Below are 24,429 nucleotides of genomic sequence, written 5' to 3' on the forward strand. Positions count from 1 at the left end.
TCAGTGGGAAGTGGAGGAGAGGTTGGTGGGCTTACGACAAATAACCTTCTACTCAGCTCTGCTTCCTCACTTCACATTCTCTCTGTCCATCTCACAGGGGGAAGGGTGAACTGCTCAGCTCTGAATTTGCTTGGCTGTCCTATCTATCTAACACTCAGGTGTCAGAAGCATTCCCTTTCCTCAATGTTCTGACCATCTGACATCAATGCCCAATACTATCCATGGGATTACCAGGGTGTTTCCCAGCACAGATACCTCACTGTTGACATTTATTTTCTCCACTCTCCTAGCTTATGAAGTATAGTCCACTGCCAATTTCTGATTAGAAAAATCCTTGACTTTCAGTCAGAGAGACCCACAACCATCTCTGCATAAGCTGGTATAGCAGGGGAAAAAATTCAAATGAAAAAAATAGCCAAGAAGAAAGTAAAAGGACCACAAAGAACTGCTGGCATCAATCACTTGAGACCTCCGTCTATAGGACAGTATATAAATTCAACAAATAATAATAATAATATATAAATCTATCGTTTAAAAAAATGGAAAGAGGGTTTACGTCTATGTCTCCCCAGAGATATACAATCTGTGGATATTAACAAATAGATTTATAATAATAAGATACTGAGTTCAGAGTAGAACAAGAACCTGTCACGGTTCGGTTTATGGGCGGTCGAAGTATTGGCGAATGAAAAAAATAAATGCTCATATAGCTTCTGAACACAACAGGACTATCCTCCCCATGATGATCTGCTGGCAGGCCTTAATCTATTTAATTCTTCAATCCTGTTGGGAAAACTTTGAAATGTGTGGAAGGCCGATATGCTTTTTTTTGGGGGGGGGGGTCTTCAAGGACTCTCCTGTGTGAGTGTCTGAGGGCCCTGCTCCTTCCTGCCACCCACCATCTGGCCTGGGGTGGGGCCTGAGGCCTCACAAGGACTGCTGCGCTCTGCTGCCCAGGAGGACTCTCCTGTGTGAGTGTCTGAAGGACTGCTGCGTTCTGCTGCCCAGGAGGACTCTCCTGTGTGAGTGTCTGAGGGCCCTGCTCCTTCCTGCCACTCACCATCTGGCCCAGGGCGGGGCCTGAGGCCTCACAAGGACTGCTGCGCTCTGCTGCCCAGGAGGACTCTCCTGTGTGAGTGTCTGAGGGCCCTGCTCCTTCCTGCCACCCACCATCTGGCCCGGGGCGGGGCCTGAGGCCTCATAAGGACTGCTGCGTTCTGCTGCCCAGGAGGACTCTCCTGTGTGAGTGTCTGAGGGCCCTGCTCCTTCCTGCCACTCACCATCTGGCCTGGGGCGGGGCCTGAGGCCTCACAAGGACTGCTGCGTTCTGCTGCCCAGGAGGACTCTCCTGTGTGAGTGTCTGAGGGCCCTGCTCCTTCCTGCCACTCACCATCTGGCCCAGGGCGGGGCCTGAGGCCTCACAAGGACTGCTGCGTTCTGCTGCCCAGGAGGACTCTCCTGTGTGAGTGTCTGAGGGCCCTGCTCCTTCCTGCCACTCACCATCTGGCCCAGGGCGGGGCCTGAGGCCTCACAAGGACTGCTGCGCTCTGCTGCCCAGGAGGACTCTCCTGTGTGGGTGTCTGAGGGCCCTGCTCCTTCCTGCCACTCACCATCTGGCCCGGGGCGGGGCCTGAAGGACTCACAAGGACTGCTGCGCTCTGCTGCCCAGGAGGACTCTCCTGTGTGGGTGTCTGAGGGCCCTGCTCCTTCCTGCCACTCACCATCTGGCCCGGGGCGGGGCCTGAAGGACTCACAGGGACGGTTGTTGTCACTGCTGCTGCGACCCAGGGGGATCCGGAGGGGCGCAGAGTTTGTTTTAAAATGTTCCTTTTCCTTTCATTTTTTGTATATGCGGGGACGGGGATGGGGGTGGGATGGATGTTTAGTTGGGAATTTGTTTGATTTTAATGGATTTGTAATTTTTATAGTTTTTCATTTGTATTGTTTTTTGTTTTCTGGGGTTTTTTATTGTTTTAAGGTCTTATTTTGTTCTTAAGGGGAAGGGTCAGGGCTGCCGGGGAGTGGGTCCCAGCCAACAAAATGGCTGGGGTATGTTCCACGGAGGGGGATGCGCTGGGACAACCGATCTCAGTGATCACGGGTAGGAGGAGGAGTTACGCTAAGACCAGACCATGTCATTACAGAGGAGGCAGGTTTAGTCGTTGTCTGAGGACTATCCCTGCCTCCGGGTCTGGTCCTGTCCGGACGGATACTAGAATCAGCAAGGGATACCCACATAGCCTGAAGGTGCTGCTGTGCAATGCCAGGTCAATGATTCATAAGACCACTGCCATCCATGACGTGATCATGGATGGAGGATTTGACCTGGCTTGTGTAACAGAGACTTGGTTGGATGAAGCAGGTGGGCCTGTTCTTGCCGCTGCTTGTCCACCAGGTTTCTCTTACGCACAGCAACCCAGGCCCTGTGGGCGGGGAGGGGGGGTTGCAGTGATTTTTAGGAAGTCATTAGTTTGCACCAGGCATCCTATTGGGAAGACCCAGTTCTCTGAGTGCATGTTCTGGAAGTTGGGCAATAGGGGCAGTACAGGATTCCTTTTGGTGTACCGACCTCCCCGCTGCACCAAGGATTCCCTGCCCGAGCTGCTTCAGGTCGTGGCGGATGTTCTCCTGGAGACACCTAGTTTGGTTGTCCTAGGGGATTTTAACATCCATGCCGACACGACCTTACAAGGGGCCGCTCGGGACTTCGTGGAAAGCATGGCCTCCATGGGGCTGTCCCTGAATAAGTTTGGCCCAACCCATAGCCACGGACATGCCTTGGACCTGGTGTTTACCTCCATGGATGTTGGTGTTCTGACACTAAGTAAAAGCGAAACAAAAGAAGTGCCATGGTCAGACCACTTCCTGGTGCAACTTGACTTCTCCGCGACCCTTCCCCTCTGCAGGGAGGTGGGACCGATTCGGATGGTCCGCCCCCGCCACTTAATGGATCCAAATGGTTTCCAGAGAGCGGTAGGGGATGCTTTATCCCATGTTGATGGCCTTTCAGCTGATTCCCTGGTGGCCCGCTGGAATGTGGAGTTAACCAGGGCTATTGACTGTTTGGCTCCGAAGCGCCCTCTCCGATTGCATGGAGCCCGGATGGCCCCGTGGTTTTCCACGAATCTGAGGGCAATGAAACAATCGTTGAGACGGCTAGAGCGCCGGTGGCGGATGACCCATTCTGAAGCTGACCGGACACAGGTTAGAGCTCAGTGTCGAGCCTACCAAGTGGCGGTAGCGACGGCGAAGAAGGCTTTCTTCGCCGCCTCTATTGCATCTGCAGAAAACAGCAGCAGGAGACTTTTTCAGGTGGTCCGCAATTTAGCGGAACCACCTGCTACATCGGGGCCCAATACGGGCCACATGATCTCCTGCAATGATTTTGCAAAGTTTTTTGCAGATAAAGTCGCTCAGATTCGGGAAGAGGTAGACGCCACCGTGGGAGCAGGGCCGGGGCGGGGGAGTGCTAGAGTCCTGTCTAGTCAAATTGTGTGGGATCAATTCCAATCTGTTACCTCCGAGGATGTGGACAGGCTGCTTGGACGAGTGAAACCAACCACCTGTCTCCTTGATCCTTGCCCATCCTGGCTTATAAAAGCTAGCCGGGAAGGGCTGGGCGATGGGCTTCGTGGGGTGGTGAATGCTTCCCTCCGTGAGGGAGCCTTCCCAGACCCGCTGAAAGAGGCGGTTATTAAACCGCTTCTTAAAAAACCATCTTTAGATGCGGCCACGATGGCCAACTATCGCCCAGTCTCAAATCTTCCATTCTTGGGCAAGGTGATTGAGCGAGTGGTTGCTGAACAACTCCAGGCACGCCTGGAAGAAGCGGACCATTTGGATCCCTTCCAATCGGGATTCAGGCCTCATCACGGGACTGAAACTGCCTTGGTCGCACTGGTTGATGATCTCCGGCGGGCTAGGGACAAAGGTGAGAGCTGTTTCCTAGTTCTGCTGGATCTCTCAGCGGCGTTTGATACCATCGACCATAACATCCTTCTGGACCGTCTTGAGGGGCTGGGAGCTGGGGGCACTGTCATACAGTGGTTCCGCTCCTTCCTCCTGGGCCGTGTTCAGAAAGTGGTGGTGGGGGATGAGTGTTCAGACCCTTGGGCTCTCACTTGTGGGGTGCCTCAGGGTTCTGTCCTCTCCCCCATGCTTTTTAATATCTATATGAAGCCGCTGGGAGAGATCATCAGGGGGTTTGGACTGGGTGTTCATCAGTATGCAGATGACACCCAGCTCTACCTCTCCTTTGAATCAGAACCAGTGAAGGCGGTGAAGGTCCTGTGTGAGTGTCTGGAGGCGGTTGGAGGATGGATGGCGGCAAACAGATTGAGGTTGAATCCTGACAAGACAGAAGTACTGTTTCTGGGGGACAGGAGGCGGGCAGGTGTGGGGGATTCCCTGGTCCTGAATGGGGTAACCGTGCCCCTGAAGGACCAGGTGCGCAGCCTGGGAGTCATTTTGGACTCACAGCTGTCCATGGAGGCACAGGTTAAATCCGTGTCCAGGGCAGCTGTGTACCAGCTCCATCTGGTACGTAGGTTGAGACCCTATCTGCCCGCGGACTGCCTCGCCAGAGTGGTGCATGCTCTGGTTATCTCCCGCTTGGACTACTGCAATGCGCTCTACGTGGGGCTACCTTTGAAGGTGACCCGGAAACTACAACTAATCCAGAATGCAGCAGCCAGACTGGTGACTGGGAACAGCCGCCGAGACCATATAACACCGGTCTTGAAAGACCTACATTGGCTCCCAGTACGTTTCCGAGCACAATTCAAAGTGTTGGTGCTGACCTTTAAAGCCCTAAACGGCCTCGGTCCAGTATACCTGAAGGAGCGTCTCCACCTCCATCGTTCTACCCGGACACTGAGGTCCAGCACCGAGGGCCTTCTGGCGGTTCCCTCACTGCGAGAAGCCAAGTTACAGGGAACCAGGCAGAGGGCCTTCTCGGTAGTGGCGCCCTCCCTGTGGAACGCCCTCCCACCAGATGTCAAAGAGAACAACAACTACCAGACCTTTAGAAGACATCTGAAGGCAGCCCTGTTTAGGGAAGCTTTTAATGTTTGATGTATCATAGTATTTTAATATTCTTTTGGAAGCCGCCCAGAGTGGCTGGGGAAACCCAGCCAGATGGGCGGGGTATAAATAATAAATTATTATTATTATTATTATTATTCAACATACTTCAGCCCAATCCCACATGCATCAATTCTTTAAAGCCTCTATTTTTTTTGGAATACTCTTCATTCCATCCTGGGGACAAGGAAAAAAGGCTACAATCTAGCCAGACCAAGAGATGGTCTCTCTCTCTCTTCTCTCTCTTCTCTCTCTCTCTCTCTCTCTCTCTCTCTCTCTCTCTGTGTGTGAAAGAGAGAGAGAGACCAACATACATCATGCCTCCTTCCACCTGGTTCTTAGTTTTTTCCATTCAGTCATTCCATATCCCATTCCAATGAATTTTCTTCGGGTTCTTCTGGGGGTTTTATGCCCCTCTCAGCGCTACACAAAGCATGTCTCTTATGCAATGGTGGTATAGTTTTGGGTACAGGAGCTCAAACACGGGAAATATCAGCTTGATATTGCTGCACATGAGACTGAAATATGTGATATAGAAGACTCTGTATGAGAATGGTCTACTGGGCACAAGTTCATGACCGTTAAATGCCAGAACATTGTTATCTGCCACCAGAGCTATCTTGCTTGAACTTCTGCAGAAGATAGTTGGGTGTTTCCTGTGAGAGGAGACAAGTTACAAAAGCATCTAACCCAAAACTTATATTATGGGGGAAAATAACTATATATACAATAATGATATGCAAAAGAATTCCAAAACATTATGGGGGTAATTAAAGTTCTGGACCTCAGACCACATCCAATTCTCAATCCATGGGTTCAGTCCTTCTGCATCAGTCCAACAGCAAGTTAATTCCTCTCTTTTGAATAATTAGATTTACGGTACTTTCATTAATCGTGCGCGCGCACACACACACACAGACTGTAGGAGCTGGGTTGGAAGGCAGTAATCTTTCTCTGGCACCCATCAGGTGCTTTGTGCCATTTTGATGATGAGTGTTACTTGTTCAAGCTGATTTTTGGTTAGCTTTTTATGTGAGCATCTTGCTTCCTCTCAATTGCATTAGAGCCTTTGCACATTGTGATGGGTCACTGTGCAGTGCAGAGTGGACTGCATGGTTTCATCTGACTGCTTTATTCTCATGCCCCATCCTAATCCTTCTTAATAAGTGTTAACGAGAATGATGTGTCAAGGTGAGTCTTTATACATGGTGATTTCAGTTCTTCACCATGCAAAGGAGTCCAGTGTATTCATCAAGATATAGGCTTGATGGCTAGCATTGAGTGGAAAGTGCATTCTGGCATGATATGGAGCCATCTCCCCCCTGTATGCTCTGGTGTTTTTTTCAAAAAATTATTGGAAAGTTGGAGAAACATTGATGTCATGAATCACTTCTGCTAATTGTCACATTGCCCTATTAAGGTGTAGATTTCTATATGCACATAGTTATAATTTCTATATCACTACATCAATATAAACATGGCTTTTTTTCAGCCACAATTCACCAGAGCTCAATTTCCACACGCCTCAGGTGGGTGCCATGGCTGTTATAAGAGAACAAGGGAGGCCTTCATGTTGAATATTTGCAGTTCTTTTTCTAGAAAAATAGCACAGAAAATAGGGATTGTACTGGTGGAATTAATAATAATAATAATAATAATAATAAATTTTATTTATATCCCGCCCTCCCCAGCCGAAGCCGGGCTCAGGGCGGCTAACAACACTAAAATAGTGCAACATTATAAAAACATCAAAGAATTAATTAAAATCAAAATTGATGGCAACCATAAACTAAAGTATTGTAAAGATTGCCAAAGGAGGGAGTCAGGCTGCGCCCTGACCAAAGGCCTGGTCGAACAGCTCTGTCTTGCAGGCCCTGCGGAAAGATGTCAAGTCCTGGAGGGCCCTTGTCTCTTGTGACAGAGCGTTCCACCAGGTTGGAGCCGCAGCCGAAAAAGCCCTGGCTCTAGTTGAGGCCAGCCTAACCTCTCTGAGGCCTGGGACCTTCAAGATGTTTTTATTTGAAGACCGTAAGTTCCTCTGTGGGGCATACCAGGAGAGGCGGTCCCGTAGATACGAGGGTCCTAGGCCGTATAGGGCTTTGAAGGTTAAAACCAGCACCTTAAACCTGATCCTGTACTCCACCGGGAGCCAGTGCAGCTGGTATAGCACCGGATGAATGTGATCCCTCAGCGAAGACCCCGTAAGGAGTCTCGCTGCGGCATTCTGCACCCGCTGGAGTTTCTGGGTCAGTCTCAGGGGCAGCCCCACGTAGAGCAAGTTACAATAATCCAGTCTGGAGGTGACCGTCGCGTGGAGCACAGTGGCTAGGTCAGGGCGAGAGAGGTAAGGAGCCAACTGCTTAGCTTGGCGGAGATGAAAAAATGCCGCCTTTGTTATAGCTGCAATCTGCGCCTCCATGGAGAGGGAGGTATCGAAGATTACACCCAAACTCTTAACGGACAGTGCTGGCACTAATTGCACCCCCGCAAGAGATGGGAGTTGCCCCCTCAATCCCATATCGTCCCGTCCCAGCCAGAGGACCTCTGTCTTCGAAGGATTTAACTTCAACCGGCTCCCACGTAACCATCCAGCCACAGCCTCCAAGCATCTGATCAGTGTGTCTGGGGCCGAGTCAGGATGGCCATCCATCAGCAGATAGAGTTGGGTGTCATCAGCATACTGATGGCAGCCCAGCCCAAAACTCCGGACAAGCTGGGTGAGGGGGCGCATAAAGATGTTAAAAAGCATCGGGGAGAGTATCGCACCCTGGGGCACTCCACACACCAAGGAGTGGCGGGATGACAGTTCCCCCCCAAGCGCCACCCTCTGTCCCCGACCAGAGAGAAACGAGCGCAGCCATTGAAGGACTGTGCCCTGGATCCCCACGTCGGCAAGGCGGTGGTCCAGGAGTTCGTGATCGACCATGTCGAAGGCTGCTGACAGGTCTAGAAGAATCAGCAGCCCCGACCCGCCTCGATCCAGCTGCCTGCGGAGATCATCTGTTAGGGCGACCAGAGCCGTCTCGGTCCCATGACCAGCGCGGAAGCCGGACTGGAATGGATCCAGAGCCGATGTTTCATCCAGAAACCTACCAAGCTGTTCAGCAACCGCTCTCTCAATCACCTTACCCAGGAATGGAAGATTCGAAACTGGGCGGTAATTGGATAGATCTAAGGGATCTAATGATGTTTTCTTTAAGAGCGGACGCACCACTGCCTCCTTCAGTTCCCCTGGGAATGTCCCGGTGCCAAGGGACAGATTGATGATATCCCCCAGGGGGGCCCGCACCTCGTCTGGACACGCTCTAATCAGCCAAGACGGGCACGGGTCGAGAGGACAAGTGGTGGGCTTTCCAGCTCGGAGGAGTCTGTCCACATCGGCTGGGGATATCCGGTCAAAGTGGTCCAATACTGGACCCGAGGACAGTCAAGGGGCCTCCAGTTCCTTTATTGTATCCAAATTGGCAGGGAGGTCATGGCGGAGCGACAGGACCTTCTCCGCAAAAAAGCTCGCAAATGCCTCACAGCTGTGTGTCAAATTATTATTTAAATTTGGCTGTCCTTCGAGGGACGTTAAAGACTGAATTACACTAAATAATTGTGCCGGGCGAGAGCTAGCGGATGCAATGGAGGCCGAGAAGTAGGACTTCTTAGCGGCCTTCACTGCCATCTCGTAGGTTTTCATAAAAACTCTATAAGATGTTCTTGAGGCTCCGTCGCGGGCACCCCGCCATACTCGCTCTAGCCGCCTGAGGTCCCGCTTCATTTTCCGGAGCTCCTCAGTAAACCAGGGAGCCCGGTTTCTGCGGGGTCGCAGAGGGCACTTAGGTGCGATCTCATTGATGGCTGCCAGGAGCTGGGTATTCCAGCCCTCAACAAGCTCAGTCAATGAGTCGCCAGGGGGAGAAAGGTCCCGCAAGGCTTGACGGAACCTATCAGGGTCCATCAGCCTCCGCGGGCGAGCCCAAATCGGCTCGCCACCTAAGCAGGGTGGGGGTGGAACATCAATCCTGGCTTTCAGAGCATAGTGATCAGACCATGGCACCTTGATCGAAGGAAACATGATCACATCTATACCGACACCAAAGATCAAATCCAGCGTGTGGCCTGCTTGATGTGTGGGGCCCGAAACAAACTGGGAGAGCCCTAGTGTCGCCATGGAAGACACCAGGTCCAGAGCCTGTGAGGAGGGAGTGGCATCGGCATGGATGTTGAAGTCCCCCAATACCAATAGGTTAGGGAACTCCAAGGCCCAGCCGGCCACCGCCTCCAGCAGGCCTGACAGGGTGGCTGCTGGTGCGCTAGGTGGCCGGTACACCAGCCAGACAGCCAAGCTCACCTCGGAGCCCCACACTAGGCCAACACATTCAATGCCGGGGATCGATGGCGGTGGTAGAGCCCTGAAAGAACAATCTTCCCGGATTAATAATGCCACCCCTCCCCCCCGGCCCACAGTCCATGACTGGTGGAGGACGGAAAAACCCGGGGGCTTTTTGCACTTTTTAAAAAATCTGGAGAAAATGTTTTCTTCTATTTTCTTCAAACATTCGAGCTCTACATGTGAAGATTTCTTTACTTCATTCCCTTTGGCAATGAGTCTGTTTTCTATACCATTTAGCAAGTCATCCCACTCAACTCACACTGTTAAAGAGGCATTTATTTTTATTTAATTTTCTAAAACATACAAAGCATTAATCCTGCCAAATGGGCAATCCATGGGGCTTTTAACGATACTCCAGAAATGAGGACAAAAATTAACAGAGTAAATGAATCCAAAATAATAAAATAGTGAGTACAGGGGAAAACAAGTACCAAGAAATACACCAAGAGATAGAAAATGAAGCTTTCTGAGCTATTTTGAAGTATTTCTTCACATCTGGGTTTGAACTGGAACTTCTTGTTCCTCTCTGCAGTTTTCCTCCTCTTTGAAAAGTGTCTGGAGTATGACCGTCATGCTCTCCCTAGACTGAGCCCTCTTGTTTCTCCCAGTCAGGAAATAAATCAGTGGGTTAATACTGCTATTCAGGCAGCTGCATAATAACACAACAGATACTTTAAAAGATGAAACATGACAGTCCAAAGGTGGATTGAAAAAATAGATTAATGAAATGCAAGTAAATGGGAAAGCTAAGAAGAGGAAGATTATGAGGGCAAGTAGGATGGCTGTTAAAGCTTTTCCCTTCTTCCTCTGTTGTGATTGAAACCAAACTTTTATAAACAGGATCAAAGAGGAGACAGTCATAAGTGGGAGGAAAAGAACAGCATTTAACAGAAGCTGGTAGAAAAGGAGTTCCAGAAAAATATTAAAAATAAAAAGAATCAAGTCTATTACACAGAACAGGAAAGAAATGATCCATATTGTGGCACACACAAAGGTGGAAAAGTGTGGTGGTCGGTGGCATCTATGCCAAAGGGGGAAAACAACAGAAACACACCTGTCCATGCTAATGGCCGTCAACAGGGATTGACCAGTGTTGTACATGAACAACAAGAAAAACTCAAACAACTGTACACACGAGTTAATATCCACAGAGAAGGATGAAAATGACACCACAAGATACACAATCAAATAAGAAGATAAGCAAATGAGGGCCCCAAGGTCAGCAACAGCCAGATTTAGTATGAAAGTGGTGAAAGGATTCCTCTTCATGCAAAAACCAAGAAACCAGATGACAGTCCCATTCCCCATAAGTCCAAAAATGCTAATACCTAGAATTAAGAAATATAGAATATTTACTGCTGTAAGATATAGTGATGATTCGTGATCAAAACCATCCTGGGAGGTTAGGAGGTCAGTTCGATTTTCTGCTCCAATGTCTTCCCATGAGGCATTCCAAGGGGACCAGGATCCCAGGCCATCATTGCTCATCTTGCAGGATCTCTACTTTTGAGCTACTCCTTGTATTGCTCTTCCTACCTGGAGAAAATAAACAAATGTGAAGTCAGTTTTGGCTTATAAGCCCAACCATATTAAACTGAGGCACTCAAACAATAATAAAAGAGACATGCTATAGTGGGAATTCATGACTGATAAACAAACACTTTAGGCATATAGTTCTTTGGAATGTTTGTCACAACTTATCAGTTTCCAAGGCTTTGGAGGGAAATGGAGTTCGCCGATGTGTTGTGGATCTTTCCTCTGAGTAAAAAAAACTACATTCACAACATCAGTAAGCATATCATTTTAGAACTCAATTTCTCTTCCTCTGCTCTCTGACTCAGCCTTCAGATCAGAAACTAATATCTTGTGTCGTAGACATTGGTTGGGTTGTGGAGAATATATAATTGGTGGTACTGCTATTATTGTAATATGGAATGATTTGCTTTGATTTGTCATTAATTGGAAGATTTTCAATGAAAAAGAATAAAAATTAGTTAAAAAACAAAAAAGAACAAGAGAGATATAGTTAGAAGTGAAAATCTTTTGAAAGCATCGTAACTGAGTGCTGTAGGTTTGAGTTGTGGAGCTCTCTCTCTCTCACACACACACACACACACAGAGAGAGAGAGAGACTGCATGAGCTAGATTTGAGGAAAGTAATTTCCCCCCAAAAGCCACTGGTTGTTTCGTGCCATTCTGATAGTGAGTGTTCCCTGTTTAGGCTGACATTCTGTTAGCTGTTGATGTCACTTTTAGAATGGGTGAGCTGCTTGCTGCCAGTGGGTTGGATAAGCGCATTAGCGCATTGTGCTGGGGCAATTAGTTTGTTCAAGTCCAAAATGAATCAGTTTAAGAGGAGCCCAGTTATTGACCCCCCCCCCCCCCCGCTTAGGAGATGGTGTGTGGAAGGCAGAAGGAAGTAGAATATTCTGTGCTGATAAAAGTAGGGGGACAGAGCATTTTCAGAAATGAATGTAACTCCAAAGAAACAGCAGGTGTTTCGTCAAGCTTCCAGCTAGATGTTCAGCGCTCCAGCCACTAATTTTTATCTGTTCTTCAGCAGCTTCTCAATATCACGTGGTAAGATTTCCCCCCACCATTGGTTATCAATATGGCTTCTGTAGGAGGAGAATGTTAACTTCTAAAGCTTCATGTCATACAAAGGAGTTCTTAAGGAAAGTGGGTAAGCAAGTTCTAGGCAGAAGGAACCAGGCAACCAGGATACAAAAATATCCTTACTGATGATGCCATGTTTTACCTTTATCTTCCCATGTTCAAGCCAGTTAACAGCATTGTGAGTACACAATAAATGATATGCATACAAGGGTATATCAAACACAAGACACATCATAATAAGAAAATAATTCATAAAACAAGCTCTTCATAAAGGCCAACTCTTCAGTTTCCCTTCATGACTTATGATGTGTTTTATGTTTGATATATATATATATATATATATATATATATATATATATATATGTTGTACGATGGCTTCAGGATTAGTGGGAAGTGGAGGAGAGTTAGGTGAGCTTACGACAAATATTTATTTTCTCCACTCTCCGAGCTTATGGAGTATGGCCAATGGGAATTTTTAATTAGAAAAATGCTTGACTTTCGGTCAGGGAGCCCCACCACTGTCACTGCATAAGCTGGTATAGCAGATATTATTATTATTATTATTATTAATAATAATAATAATAATAATAATAATAATAAATAATAGCCAAGACCAAAGTAAAAGAACCACAAATAACTGCCAGCATCACTCATCGGAGACCTCCAGCTATAGGACATTATATGAATTCAAAAAATAATATTAATATATAATTCTGCCATTGAAAATAATGGAAAGAGGGTTTACCTCTCTGTCTCCCCAGAGATATACAATCTGTGGATATTAACAAGTAGATTTATAATAATAAGTTACTGAGTTCAGAGTAGAACAAATACCTGTCACGGTCCAGTTTATGGGCGGTTGAAGTCCTGGCAGAGGAAAAAAATAAATGCTCAATCTGAATAAGGCTGCAATCTAGCCAGAACAAGAGATGGTATTTCTCTCTCTCTCTCTCTCTCTCTCTCTCTCTCTCTCTCTCTGTGTGTGTGTGTGTGAGAGAGAGAGACCTACATCATGTCCCCTTCCACCTGGTTCTTAGTGGTGGTATAGTTTGAGATACAGGAGCCCAAACATGGGAAGTATCAACTTGATACTACTGCACATGACACTTAATTATGTGATATAGAAGACTCTGTATGAGAATGGTGTATAGTGGACACTTGGATTGCGAACTTGATCCGTGCAAGATGCACGTTCATAACCCGCAGTATTTGCAACCTGCAGTGGTGCGTCTTCGCATGCGTGGGTTGCGATTCGGTTCTTCTGCGCATGCCCAAAGCACGATTTAGTGCTTCTGTGCACACGCAACCGTCGAAACCGAATAGTAACTCATTCCAGTACTTCTGGGTTTTGGCACGTCCATAACCCGAAAAAACTCAACCTGAAAAACGCAATGCCAGGACCTTGTTATCTGCCACCAGAGCTATCTTGCTTGAACTTCTGCAGAAAATAGTTGGGTGTTTCATGTGAGAGGAGACACTTAGAAAAGAATCAAAACCAAAACTGATTTTATGGGGAAAGTAACTATATATGTAATGATGATAGACAAAAGCATTCCAAAGTATTATGGGGATGATTGAAGTTCTGGACCTCAGACCACTAACCTCTCGTGTTGCAGACATTGAGGGTAGAATGGTTGGGTGGAGGAGAAGAGGAGGAGTGGGAGAAGGAGTTGAACAGCTCTTGTGTTTAGGAAAACAAAAGCCAGAATGAATTGGGAAGGTATCTGTTTTTTTATTATTATTAAAATGTGATTTTTAACAAAAGTGAATAAAATAAAACTCAAGTAAAATTGAGATTGAGAAGAAATATGAAAATCGGAAAAAGACCTACAATAGATAAGCCAGACAGCAAGATTTTTACAATGTGTAATGAATTAGACAAACCTTTAGTCCATCCTGCCTAGTACTTTCTGCTCTGACTGGATGTGGGAACCAAAAATTCCTGCCGTCTTCACCAGCCATCCACCTGGTATCCTTCTAACAGAACACTCCATGGAGTTAGCTTGCCCCACCTATCAGCCAAAGGTGCACAGCATTGCCATTCAGCTACAGATCCCCTCTTACCTTTGCTAATGAATGACATCAAATTTAGCTATTCACATACCTTTCAAAAGCTTTGGATCAGCATCCCTCCGGCATGGTGAGTGGGAGCAGCAAGTGGTGCTGTAATAAGCAGGTAATCGGAAGATTTTCAGAAATTGTTAAGATGCCTCATATGGCTCTTACCAAGATGTGTAGGATCCTTCCTACGTGTCTTCAGTTCTGTGTAATCCATTTGCCAGCATCATGTGATAAGATGATTGTATTCCACATTGGGTCTCAGAATAGCATTTGACAAACTCAGGAGGAGATTCTTGCCTTTTAAAGTTCAGTGTCCCTATCAGGAACTCTTGAGAAGAGAGAGTTTGCAAGCGGTAAGCAAGTCCAACTTCTCTTTGTCCCTCCTGCTGATACAGGAGCCCAAATATGGAAAGTATCAACCTATATTACTGCATATGAGACTGAAATACGTGATATAGAAGAGTCTGTATGAGAATGATATACTGGGCACATGTTCATGACCGTTAAATGTCAGGACCTTTTTATCTGCCACCAGAGCTATCTTGCTTGAACTTCTGCAGAAAATAGTTGGGTGTTTCCTGTGAGATGAGACAGTTACATAAGCATCAAACCCAAAACTTATATTATGGGGGAAAGTGACTATATATGCAATAATGATATGCAAAAGAATTCCAAAACATCATAGGGGTAGTTAAAGGTCTGGGCCTCAGACCACATTCAGTTCTCAATCCTTGGGTTCTATCCTTCTTCAGCAGTCCAACAGCAAGTTAATTCCTCTCTTTTGAAACATCATATTTACTTTCATTAATCGCACACACACACAAGCACACGCACATTAAGAGAGAGAGAGAAAGACAGCCACAAACACGGACACAGACACAGACAGAGACTGCAGGAGCTAGGATTGAAGACAGTAATTTCTCCCTGTTACCCTCCAGGTGCTTTGTGCCATTCTGATAATGAGTGTTACTCGCTCAGGCTGATTTTTGTTTAGCCTTTTATGTGAGCAGCTTGCTGCCCCTCAATTGTATTAGAATCTTTGCACACTGTGGTGGGCCACTTAGGTTGTGCCAGTGAAAAGCTAATCAGCTTAAGAGGAGCCCAGTCATCTTCTCCCATGCTCAGAGGTGACTCTTTGCTCTGCAATGCAGAGTGGACTGCATGGTTTAACCTGACTGCTTTATTCTCATACCTCATCACAATCCTACTTAGTAGGATGATGTGTCAAGGAGAGTCTTTATCCATGGTGATTTTGGTTCTTCACCATGCAAAGGAGTCTAGTGTAGGTTTGGATGTAGGCTTGATGGCTAGCATTGAGTGGAAAGTGCGTTGTGGCATGATATGGAACCATCTCCCCTGTATGCTCTGGTGTTTTTTTTCAAAAACTTTATTGGAAAGATTGAGAAACATTGATGTCATGAATCACTTCTGCTAATTGTCACATTGCCCCATAAAGGTGTAGATGGCAGAATTTTGTGTATTTCAATATGCACATAGATTGGATCCTCATAACAGAGTCCTGGTTGCGCTCGGGACCTTCATGCTCTCCCTAGATTGAGCCCTCTTGTTTCTCCCAATCAGGAAATAAATCAGTGGGTTAATACTGCTATTCAGGCAGCTGCATAAGAACCCAACAGACATTGCAACAGATCCCACATTAAAGGCTATAAATGGAGTGAAAAGAATGAATAAATAAAAGCAAGTAAATGGGAAAGCTAAGAAGAGGAAGAGGAGGAGGGCAAGTAGGATGGCTGTTAAAGCTTTTCCCTTCTTCCTCTGTTGTGATCTGAAGTAAACTTTTATAAACAGGACCAGAGTGGAAACAGTCATGAGTGTTAGGCAAAGTATAGCATTCATTAGAAAGTGGAATAAAATGGCATTCAGTAGAATGTTAAAAATAGAAAGAATCCAGTTGATTGCAGTGAGCAGCAAAGAAATGATCCATATTGTGGAACACACAAGCGTGGGAAAGTGTGGTGGTCGGTGGCATCTATGCCAAAGTGGGAAAACAACAGAAACAACCTGTCCATGCTAATGGCTGTCAACAGATATTGACCAGTGTTGTACATGAAGGAAAAAAGAATGGAAACCAACAATTCAATCAAATGCATGTAGGGAGGTAAAGATAAGAATGACCTCAGAAGACGTGCAAAAGCCAAGAAACCAGATGACAGTTCCATTCCCAATGATTCCAAAAATGCTAATAAGTAAAATGAAGATGTAGATAAGAATTTTTGCTATGTGATATGGTGATAATTCATAATCAAAACCATCCTGGGGGGTTAGGAGGTCAGTTCCATTTTCTGCTGCAATATCTTCCAATGAAGCATTCAAAGTGGACCAGGATCCCAGGCCATCGTTGCTCATCTTGCTGGATCTCTACTTTTGAGCTACGCCTTGCATTGCTCTTCCTACCTGGAGAAAATAAAGAAATGTGAAGTCAGTTTGCGTTATAAAACTCAATCATATTAAACCGAGAGACTGAAACAATTATAAAAGAGTAATGCTATCGTGGAAATTTATAACAAACAAACAAACAAACAAACAAACAAACAAACAAACAAACAAACATGCCCTCTAACATTCCTCAGATGAAAATAGGGACATTTTTCACTCCTCTCCTATTGACCCTCCTTGACCCCCCCCTTTTTTGTCTCTCACATAGCATTTACTAACTTAAGAAGGACAAGTGTCACCAGCAGTAAGCTGTTTATGGAAAAAAAAGAAGAATTGTAACAGAAAAATAAAACACAAGTTAAAGTGAATTCAAGCAGCAAAATGAGAGCTATGAGAGAGAGAGATTTGCTGATGAGCCTGACACTGAGATTCTTTTTTTAAAAAAGTAATGTTGTATCCCTACTGTAGAGGAGTTGTGGGACAGATTATTGGTTTCTCCAGCCCAGTATTCTCTTCTCCAGGGATTCAGCCTGGACTTTTCTGCCAGCAATGCATGTACACTTCTGCCTTTGGTTCCCCTTCCAATTTTGCAAATGAACTGTGTCAACTTGAGACATTCAGATACCTGTGAGTAACTGCTGATCAGCAGTCTAAGAAAATGGTGAGTTGGAGGCAGCAAGAATCACAATATATTGTGATGGAATGAGGAGGTAGTCAGAAGATTGACAGACTTGACTACAGCCCCAAGGAGGAGAAAATGGATGTATCACCAAGCTCTCCGCAAGATGTTTAGGGCTCCACCCATTACTCTTCATCTGTTCTTAAGCAGTTTGCCAACATCCTGTGGCAAGAAGAATTTTGTTCATTGGTTGTCAAGAGAGCTGATTACACAGGAGGTTCTTGCCTCCAAAGTCTTGATGTCATAGAGAAGCATTCTTGTGAAAAGTGAGTAAATAAGTTGCAGGGAGCAACTGGTGAGGGGAAAAACTACAGTGCCTGGGATTCTTTGAGTGGAATGATATGCCTTGAATGCATGGTGTGTGTGGAGGCCCACAGGTGTAACTATGGAACATGGAAGGGTGCTGGGCGGGCTTCTGTAAGAGAGGGAAAATGGAGAACCAGGTGGGACAGGAGAACAGAATGGAATGGTTGGATAAGATGTCAGAAAAACATATATATGTAAAGATCTATGTAGAGTAAATAACATGGCACATTCTGGTTAGATCATTTTCCTTGTTCAGATTGAGGGCTTGTCCACCTTCCACCAGTCCCATTCCAAAAAGGCACAGTTTCACACAGTTTTCAGACACCGGTGCAAGTGACCTTGCCTTTGCTGTGCAGTTTTCCCTGAAAAACACACTCTTTGCCTCTGAATTGGAATGAACAAAAATCTGCGGAAAAACCCAATGGTCATTTGTTTCGATTCAGCAGTTAAGAGAGGGTTTTCCTAGTGGGAAATGGAAGGCCAAATGAGGTGTGGAGGAGCCCTGAGAACCTGTTTTTATATATCCCATGGGATGTTAGAGGGTCAGGCATAGACATAAATGGGGACATTTGAAAATTTGTATAGTTTGAATTGGGCAGATATGGCCATTATCTATTTTCACAATAAATATGTTAATTAAATAGCTGGGGAAAATACACAAATGGAGAGGGGACCCTCCAAATTAATCCATTACTCATTGTGGTCAATAGGATTTTGGGAAATGGCAGAGAAGAAACAGGGAACTGATTACTTGAAATACTCACCTATTGTTCCAGACAAAACCCTAGACATTTGCCTCTATGTTCCAAGTATACATTTTGTAGTTCTTTGGATTTCAAGCATGGGCAAAGTGCATCTAACAGTGCTGTTCGTTCTGCCACTAGTTCCTCTTTTGTCTTCTTGCTTGCAACGTGGTTGCAAAACTAACCACCATTTCTCATTCTGATACAATCTGAATTTAGCTGTTTAATTTGGAACATAAATCTGATAACAGATGTCACTGAGTTGTGCCAGAGCACTAAGAATAAGCATATGTAGCTTTTGTTACTATTTATCCAATTTTGTTCCGTAGAGTAACACATCTGGGTCTGTTCCTAAATCCACATATCAAATACACAAACAAACCAGTCAGTCATGGTTCACATATGGAAAAACAACAATGATATTTTAATCCACAGTTTATTGTGCCCTAATCTGCTCTCATCCGTGCTCTCTAATCACAGAATGCATATAATAAGGAATAATAGGAATGCCATTTATGTCAAAAAGAAAGTGGTATCTCTTCAAGGGTATTCCTCCTGCATGCACACCTCTGCTACCCTATTATGGTTCCCCTCTTGCTTTTACAAATAAACTGCATCCACTTGAAACATTCGCATACCTGTGAGAAACTCTTGATCAGGAATCTTCAGAGATGTTGTGTGGAATGCAGAAGGAAGTAGAATATCCTGTGCTGGAATAAGTAGGGGGTCAGAGCATTTTCAGAAATGAATGTAGAAACAGCAGATGTTCTATCAAGCTTCCTGCAAGATGTTGAGGGCTCCACCCACTAATTTCTATCAGTTCTTCTATCTGTTCTTGTCAATATCATGAGGTAAGACCCCCCCCCCGCCATCAAGATGGCTGGTGTAGGAGGAGATTCTTAACTGCATTCAAGGTTGCATCAAACATAAGACACATCAGAAGAAAAAGATTCATAACGACAAGCCCTCCACAAAGGCCAACTCTTCAGCTTGCTTTTATGATGTGATTTCTTCTTACGATGTGCCTTGTGTTTGATATCTGTTTGTTGTACTATAGCAGCAGGATCAGTGGGAAGTTGAGGAGAGGTGGGAGGGCTTACGACAAATAACTTTCTACTCAGCTCTGCTTCCTCACTTCACACTCTCTGTGTCCATCTCTCACATGGGGAAGGGTGAACTGCTCAGCTTTGAATTTGCTTGGCTGTCCAATCTATCCAACATTCTGGTGTCAGAATCAAGCAAAGTTCTTAACCCGAAGCACTATTTCTGGCTTAGTGGAGTGTGTAACCTGAAGTGTATGTAACCTGAAGCGTATGTAACCTGAGGTACCACTGTAAAAGAACCACACAGAACTGCAGGTGTCACTCACCTGAGACCTTCGTCTATAGGACAGTATATAAATTCAACAAATAATAAAAATATATAAATCTGTGGTTGAAAAAAATGGAAAGAGGGTTTACCTCTATGTCTCCCCAGAGATATACAATATGTGGATATTAATAAATAGATTTATAATATTAAGATACTGAGTTCAAAGTAGAAGAAGTACCAAGAGATATAAGAAGAGATAGAAAATGAGGTGTTTTTTGGAGGAAAACTTAATCAGTTTTTTCTTAAAGCCTTTGTGTTACAAACAAACAGATAAACATGTCGTCTCCACTTTTAGTTCATAGTCTTTTTCATGGGTTGATTTTTTTTTAAGTCATCAGATTCAGGATTGGACCTGAATATCTCTCTTCTTTCTCCCATCTTCCTCCTCCTTGAAAACCCTTTGGATTATTACTTTCAAACTCTCCCTTGACCGACTATGTTTCTTTCTTCCAACCAGGAAATAAATCAAAGGCTTAACACTGCTGTTTAGGCAGCTGCATAAGAGCCCAAGAAATATTTCAGTATCATTTCCATCTTTACTGGAAAAATGGATTAATGAAATGCAAGTAAATGGTAAAGCTAAGAAGAGGAAGAAGAGGAGGGGAAGCAGGATGGCTGTTAAAGCTTTCCGCTTCTTCCTTTATTGTGATCTAAAGTAAACTTTTATAAACAGGACCAGAGTGGAAACAGTCATGAGTATAGCATTCATTAGAAGCAGGTAGAAAAGGGGATTTGTTGTAACTCTAAAAATAAAAAGAATCATGAAGATTACAATAAGCAAGAAAGCAATGATCCATATTAAGGCACACACAAGGCTGGAAAAGTGTGGTGGCATTGATGCCAAAGGGGAGGAAATGACAGAAACACACCTGTCCATGCTAATGTCTCTCTGTGTGTGTGTGTGAGAGAGAGGGGGGGGGGAGAGAGAGACCTACAGAATGCCTCCTTCCACCTGGTTCTTAGTTTTTTCCATTTAGTCATTCCATATCCCATTCCACTGAATTTTTTTCGGGTTCTTCTGGGGGTTTTATGCCCCTCTCAGCGCTACACAAAGCATGCCTCTTATGCAATGGTAGAATAGTTTTGGCTACAGAAGCCCAAACATGGGAGGTATCAACTTGATATTACTGCACATGAGACTTAGATATGTGATATAGAAGACTCTGTATGAGAATGGTCTACTGGGCACATGTTCATGACCGTTAAATGCCAGGACATTGTTATCTGCCACCAGAGCTATCTTGCTTGAACTTCTGCAGAAGATAGTTGGGTGTTTCCTGTGAAAGGAGACAAGTTACAAAAGCATCTAACCCAAAACTTATATTATGGGGAAAAATAACTATATATACAAAAATGATATGCAAAAGAATTCCAAAACATTATGGGGGTAATTAAAGTTCTGGACCTCAGACCACATCCAATTCTCAATCCTTGGGTTCAGTCCTTCTGCATCAGTCCAACAGCAAGTTAATTCCTCTCTTTTGAATAATTAGATTTACGGTACTTTCATTAATCGCGAGCACGCGCGCGCTCACACAAACAGATTGTAGGAGCTGGGTTGGAAGGCAGTAATCTTTCTCTGCCACCCATCAGGTGCTTTGTGCCATTTTGATGATGAGTGTTACTTGCTCAAGCTGATTTTTGGTTAGCTTTTTATGAGAGCTCTGATTGCACTAAATAATGATCTCAGGGCCAGTTGCAAGAAATAGCAAGTAGGGAGTAGGAAGGAATGAGACAGGTTTTTAGGTTATGTTATGCTTTTAATAGGTTATGTTACATTCTGGAGTATGATATGTTTTTATAGATTATGTCTGAATAGGATGAGAGTGTTGGAGATACGTGCAAATGTGTATGTGAACCCGGTCTTTGGGTGGGTGTTTGATTTTCGTTGTTGTGTATACTGTGTATATACGGACAATGACAATAAATTTATCTTAATCTTAATCTTAATCTTAATCTTAATCTTCCTCTCAATTGCATTAGAGCCTTTGCACACTGTGGTGGGTCACTTAGCTTGTGCCAGTGAAAAGCTAATCAGCTTAAGAGGAGCCCAGTCAACTTCTCCCCTGCTCAAAGGGGACTTTTGGCTCTGCAGTGCAGAGTGGACTGCATGGTTTCACCTCATTTCTTTATTCTCATGCCCCATCCTAATCCTTCTTAATAAGTGTTAACAAGAATGATGTGTCAAGATGGGACTTCCGGGGGCGGCGCGAACGGCAATGGCGGTCCTCTTCTAATCGGGAAGAGGAGGCTCCGCAGAAACTGGGTCGTCCGCTACGGCGAAGCGAAGACCCACTTTGGAAAACCACAGGCGGCAAGAGCCTGTGGCCTTGAAGCTCGGTGGGCGCCAGGAGCGACCCCCCAAACGTCAAAGGAACCCCGTAAGGGGCTCCGGAGCGTGGAGGGGGGTGGCGGCGCTGTGAGCCGTTTCGCAATCTGCGGAGCGAAGCCGCGCTGCTGCTGCCGGTGAGCGCTGATCCCTTTTCCTGTGAAATTCGGATCCGGAACCAAAACCAACTTATTCGTGAGTAAAGACTGAATCACTTTAAATTAGAGACTAAAAGCTGAATTAAAAGATTTGAACTTGGCTGAGAGCGGAGAGACGTGGAAACAGGAAGTCCGTCTTCCGCTGCCATTGAACTTTAAAAAGCAAAGAGCTGGAGGAGTGGAGGCTGAAAAAAAGAACTTTTAACTTTACTGATCTAAGCACCCACTGAACCTGCAATCTAAAGTAAAGACTTTAAGTTCATGATTTGGAATTATCATTTGCATTTGACTTTCCTTCTTTTATTGGATTACAATTAAAAGGTGAAACCCAGGGTCCGGAGCTGCCTGAGCTTTGAGAGACTGAGCTGTCAGTATTGCAGATTTGGATACTGTATATTGGAACTTGCAACAATCTGAGGGTACTTAGACCTCCTAATATTAGGGTTCCAGGTGGAGAAATCGAAACTAGAAACAGAATTGTTAGAACCAAAGACTAAGGTACTTTCAAGGATGTATAACTTGCTGTTAAAATGGAATACACAAGATGAAATGGTTAAATCGGCTATGATAAGGTGGGCACAGGACATTGGGTATAATATTATGTTTGAAGACTGGGAAAGGTCGTGGAGTACTGGATTGAAATTTACTGCATGCAATGCTTTGAAAGAAAATGTAATGAAAATGATATATAGATGGTATATGACCCCAGTCAAACTTGCAAAAATTTACCACCTGTCTGATAATAAGTGTTGGAAATGTAAAGAGTGTGAAGGAACATTTTTCCACCTCTGGTGGACTTGCCCTAAAGTGAAGGCGTTCTGGGAAATGATTTATAATGAACTGAAAAAGGTATTTAAATATACCTTCACTAAGAAACCAGAGGCCTTTCTTTTGGGTATTGTCGGCCAAGGGGTGGTAAAGAAGGACCGGACATTTTTTATGTATGCAACAACAGCAGCAAGGATACTACTGGCAAAGCACTGGAAAGCTCAAGAGCTACCCACACTGGAAGAATGGCAGATGCAACTGATAGACTACATGGAACTGGCTGAGATGACCGGCAGAATTCGTGACCTGGGAGAAGAGAGGATTGAGGAGGATTGGAAGAAATTTAAGAACTATTTACAAAAACATTGCAACTTGAGCGAATGCTAAGCAGGATGCTAGATCATAAATAATTGAGCACCACTAACTTAGATGATCTAAGAAAATAAGTGAGATTGAGAAAATATAACTCTTTTTGAGAACTAGAAGATTATGAAATATAGAAGGGATATAAGAATGCAAATAAGATAACAAATTGCTGGTAAAAAGTTATAACGATGAAAGTGGGAGCGGGAGATGTGAGGAAGTCCAAAAAAAAAATGTGAAACTATGTTAAGATTTTTGTTATATTGCCTGTTACATTTATTCTTATTGTAAACTCCAATAAATATTATATATAAAAAAAAAGAGAATGATGTGTCAAGATGAGTCTTTATACATGGTGCTTTCAGTTCTTCACCATGCAAAGGAGTCTAGTGTAGCTTTGGATATAGGCTTGACTGCTAGCATTGAGTGGAAAGTGCATTGCGGCATGATATGGAGCCATCTCCCTACTGTATCCTCTGATGATTTTTTCAAAAAAATTATTGAAAAGATAGAGATACATTGATGTCATGAATCACTTCTGCTAATTGTCACATTGCCCTATTAAGGTGTAGATAGCAGGATTTTAACAATTTTTATAACATCCATATAATAAGCATGGCTTTTTTTCAGCCGCAACTCACCAGAACTCAATTCCCACACCTCTCAGGTGGGTGCCATGGCTATAATAGGAGAACAAGGCAGGCCTTTATGGTCAATTTCTGCACCTCTTTTTCTAGAAAAATAGCACAGAAAATAGGGATTGTACTGGTGGAATGTTCCATCATGCATTTTTTCAAAAAATCCGGGGGAAATACTTTCTTCTGTTTTCTTCAAACATTCGAGCTCTACATGTGAAGATTTCTTTACTTCATTCCCTTTGGCAATGAATCTGCTATATATATCATTTAGCAAGTCATCCCACTCAACTCACACTGTTAAAGCGGCATTTATTTTTATTTCATTTTCTAAAACATATAAAACATTTATCCTGCCAAATGGGGAATCCAAGGGGCTTTTAACGATACTCCAGAAACGAGGACAAAAATTAACAGAGTAAATGAATCCAAAATAATAAAATAGTGAGTACAGGGGAAAACAAGTACCAAGAAATACACCAAGAGATAGAAAATGAAGCTTTCTGAGCTATGTTGAAGTATTTCTTCACATCCGGGTTT

At 44.5% G+C, this 24,429-nt stretch overlaps 2 protein-coding genes across 3 annotated transcripts in view; both read right to left on the reverse strand.

Annotated features, from left to right (window-relative positions):
* LOC308480853 (proto-oncogene Mas-like) overlaps positions 1 to 24,429 on the reverse strand; it is a 32,235-nt gene that overhangs the window by 5,571 nt on the left and 2,235 nt on the right. Inside the window, exon 3 of the mRNA XM_081012770.1 lies at positions 16,163 to 16,276. Coding sequence (XP_080868896.1) covers positions 16,163 to 16,276 — 114 coding nt within the window. The remainder of the gene's footprint in view (positions 1 to 16,162; positions 16,277 to 24,429) is intronic.
* Positions 9,722 to 24,418, reverse strand: LOC308480854 (mas-related G-protein coupled receptor member H-like). Of its 2 annotated transcripts, XM_081012772.1 has the most exons (4): positions 23,896 to 23,974; positions 14,184 to 14,718; positions 12,914 to 12,946; positions 9,722 to 10,999 (listed from the first exon to the last, which is right to left on the reverse strand). In XM_081012772.1, the coding sequence occupies exon 4, from the start codon at positions 10,949 to 10,951 to the stop codon at positions 9,953 to 9,955; it is 999 nt and encodes a 332-aa protein (XP_080868898.1). In that variant the 5' UTR covers positions 10,952 to 10,999; positions 12,914 to 12,946; positions 14,184 to 14,718; positions 23,896 to 23,974; the 3' UTR covers positions 9,722 to 9,952. The 2 variants fall into 2 exon arrangements, with proteins under 2 accessions (XP_080868898.1, XP_080868897.1); XM_081012771.1 differs by lacking the exon at positions 12,914 to 12,946 and having other exon boundaries at positions 23,896 to 24,418.

The sequence above is a fragment of the Podarcis pityusensis genome, assembly GCF_964106645.2.
Source record: "Podarcis pityusensis genome assembly, chromosome: 7".
In the NCBI taxonomy this organism is placed as follows: Eukaryota; Metazoa; Chordata; class Lepidosauria; order Squamata; family Lacertidae; genus Podarcis; species Podarcis pityusensis.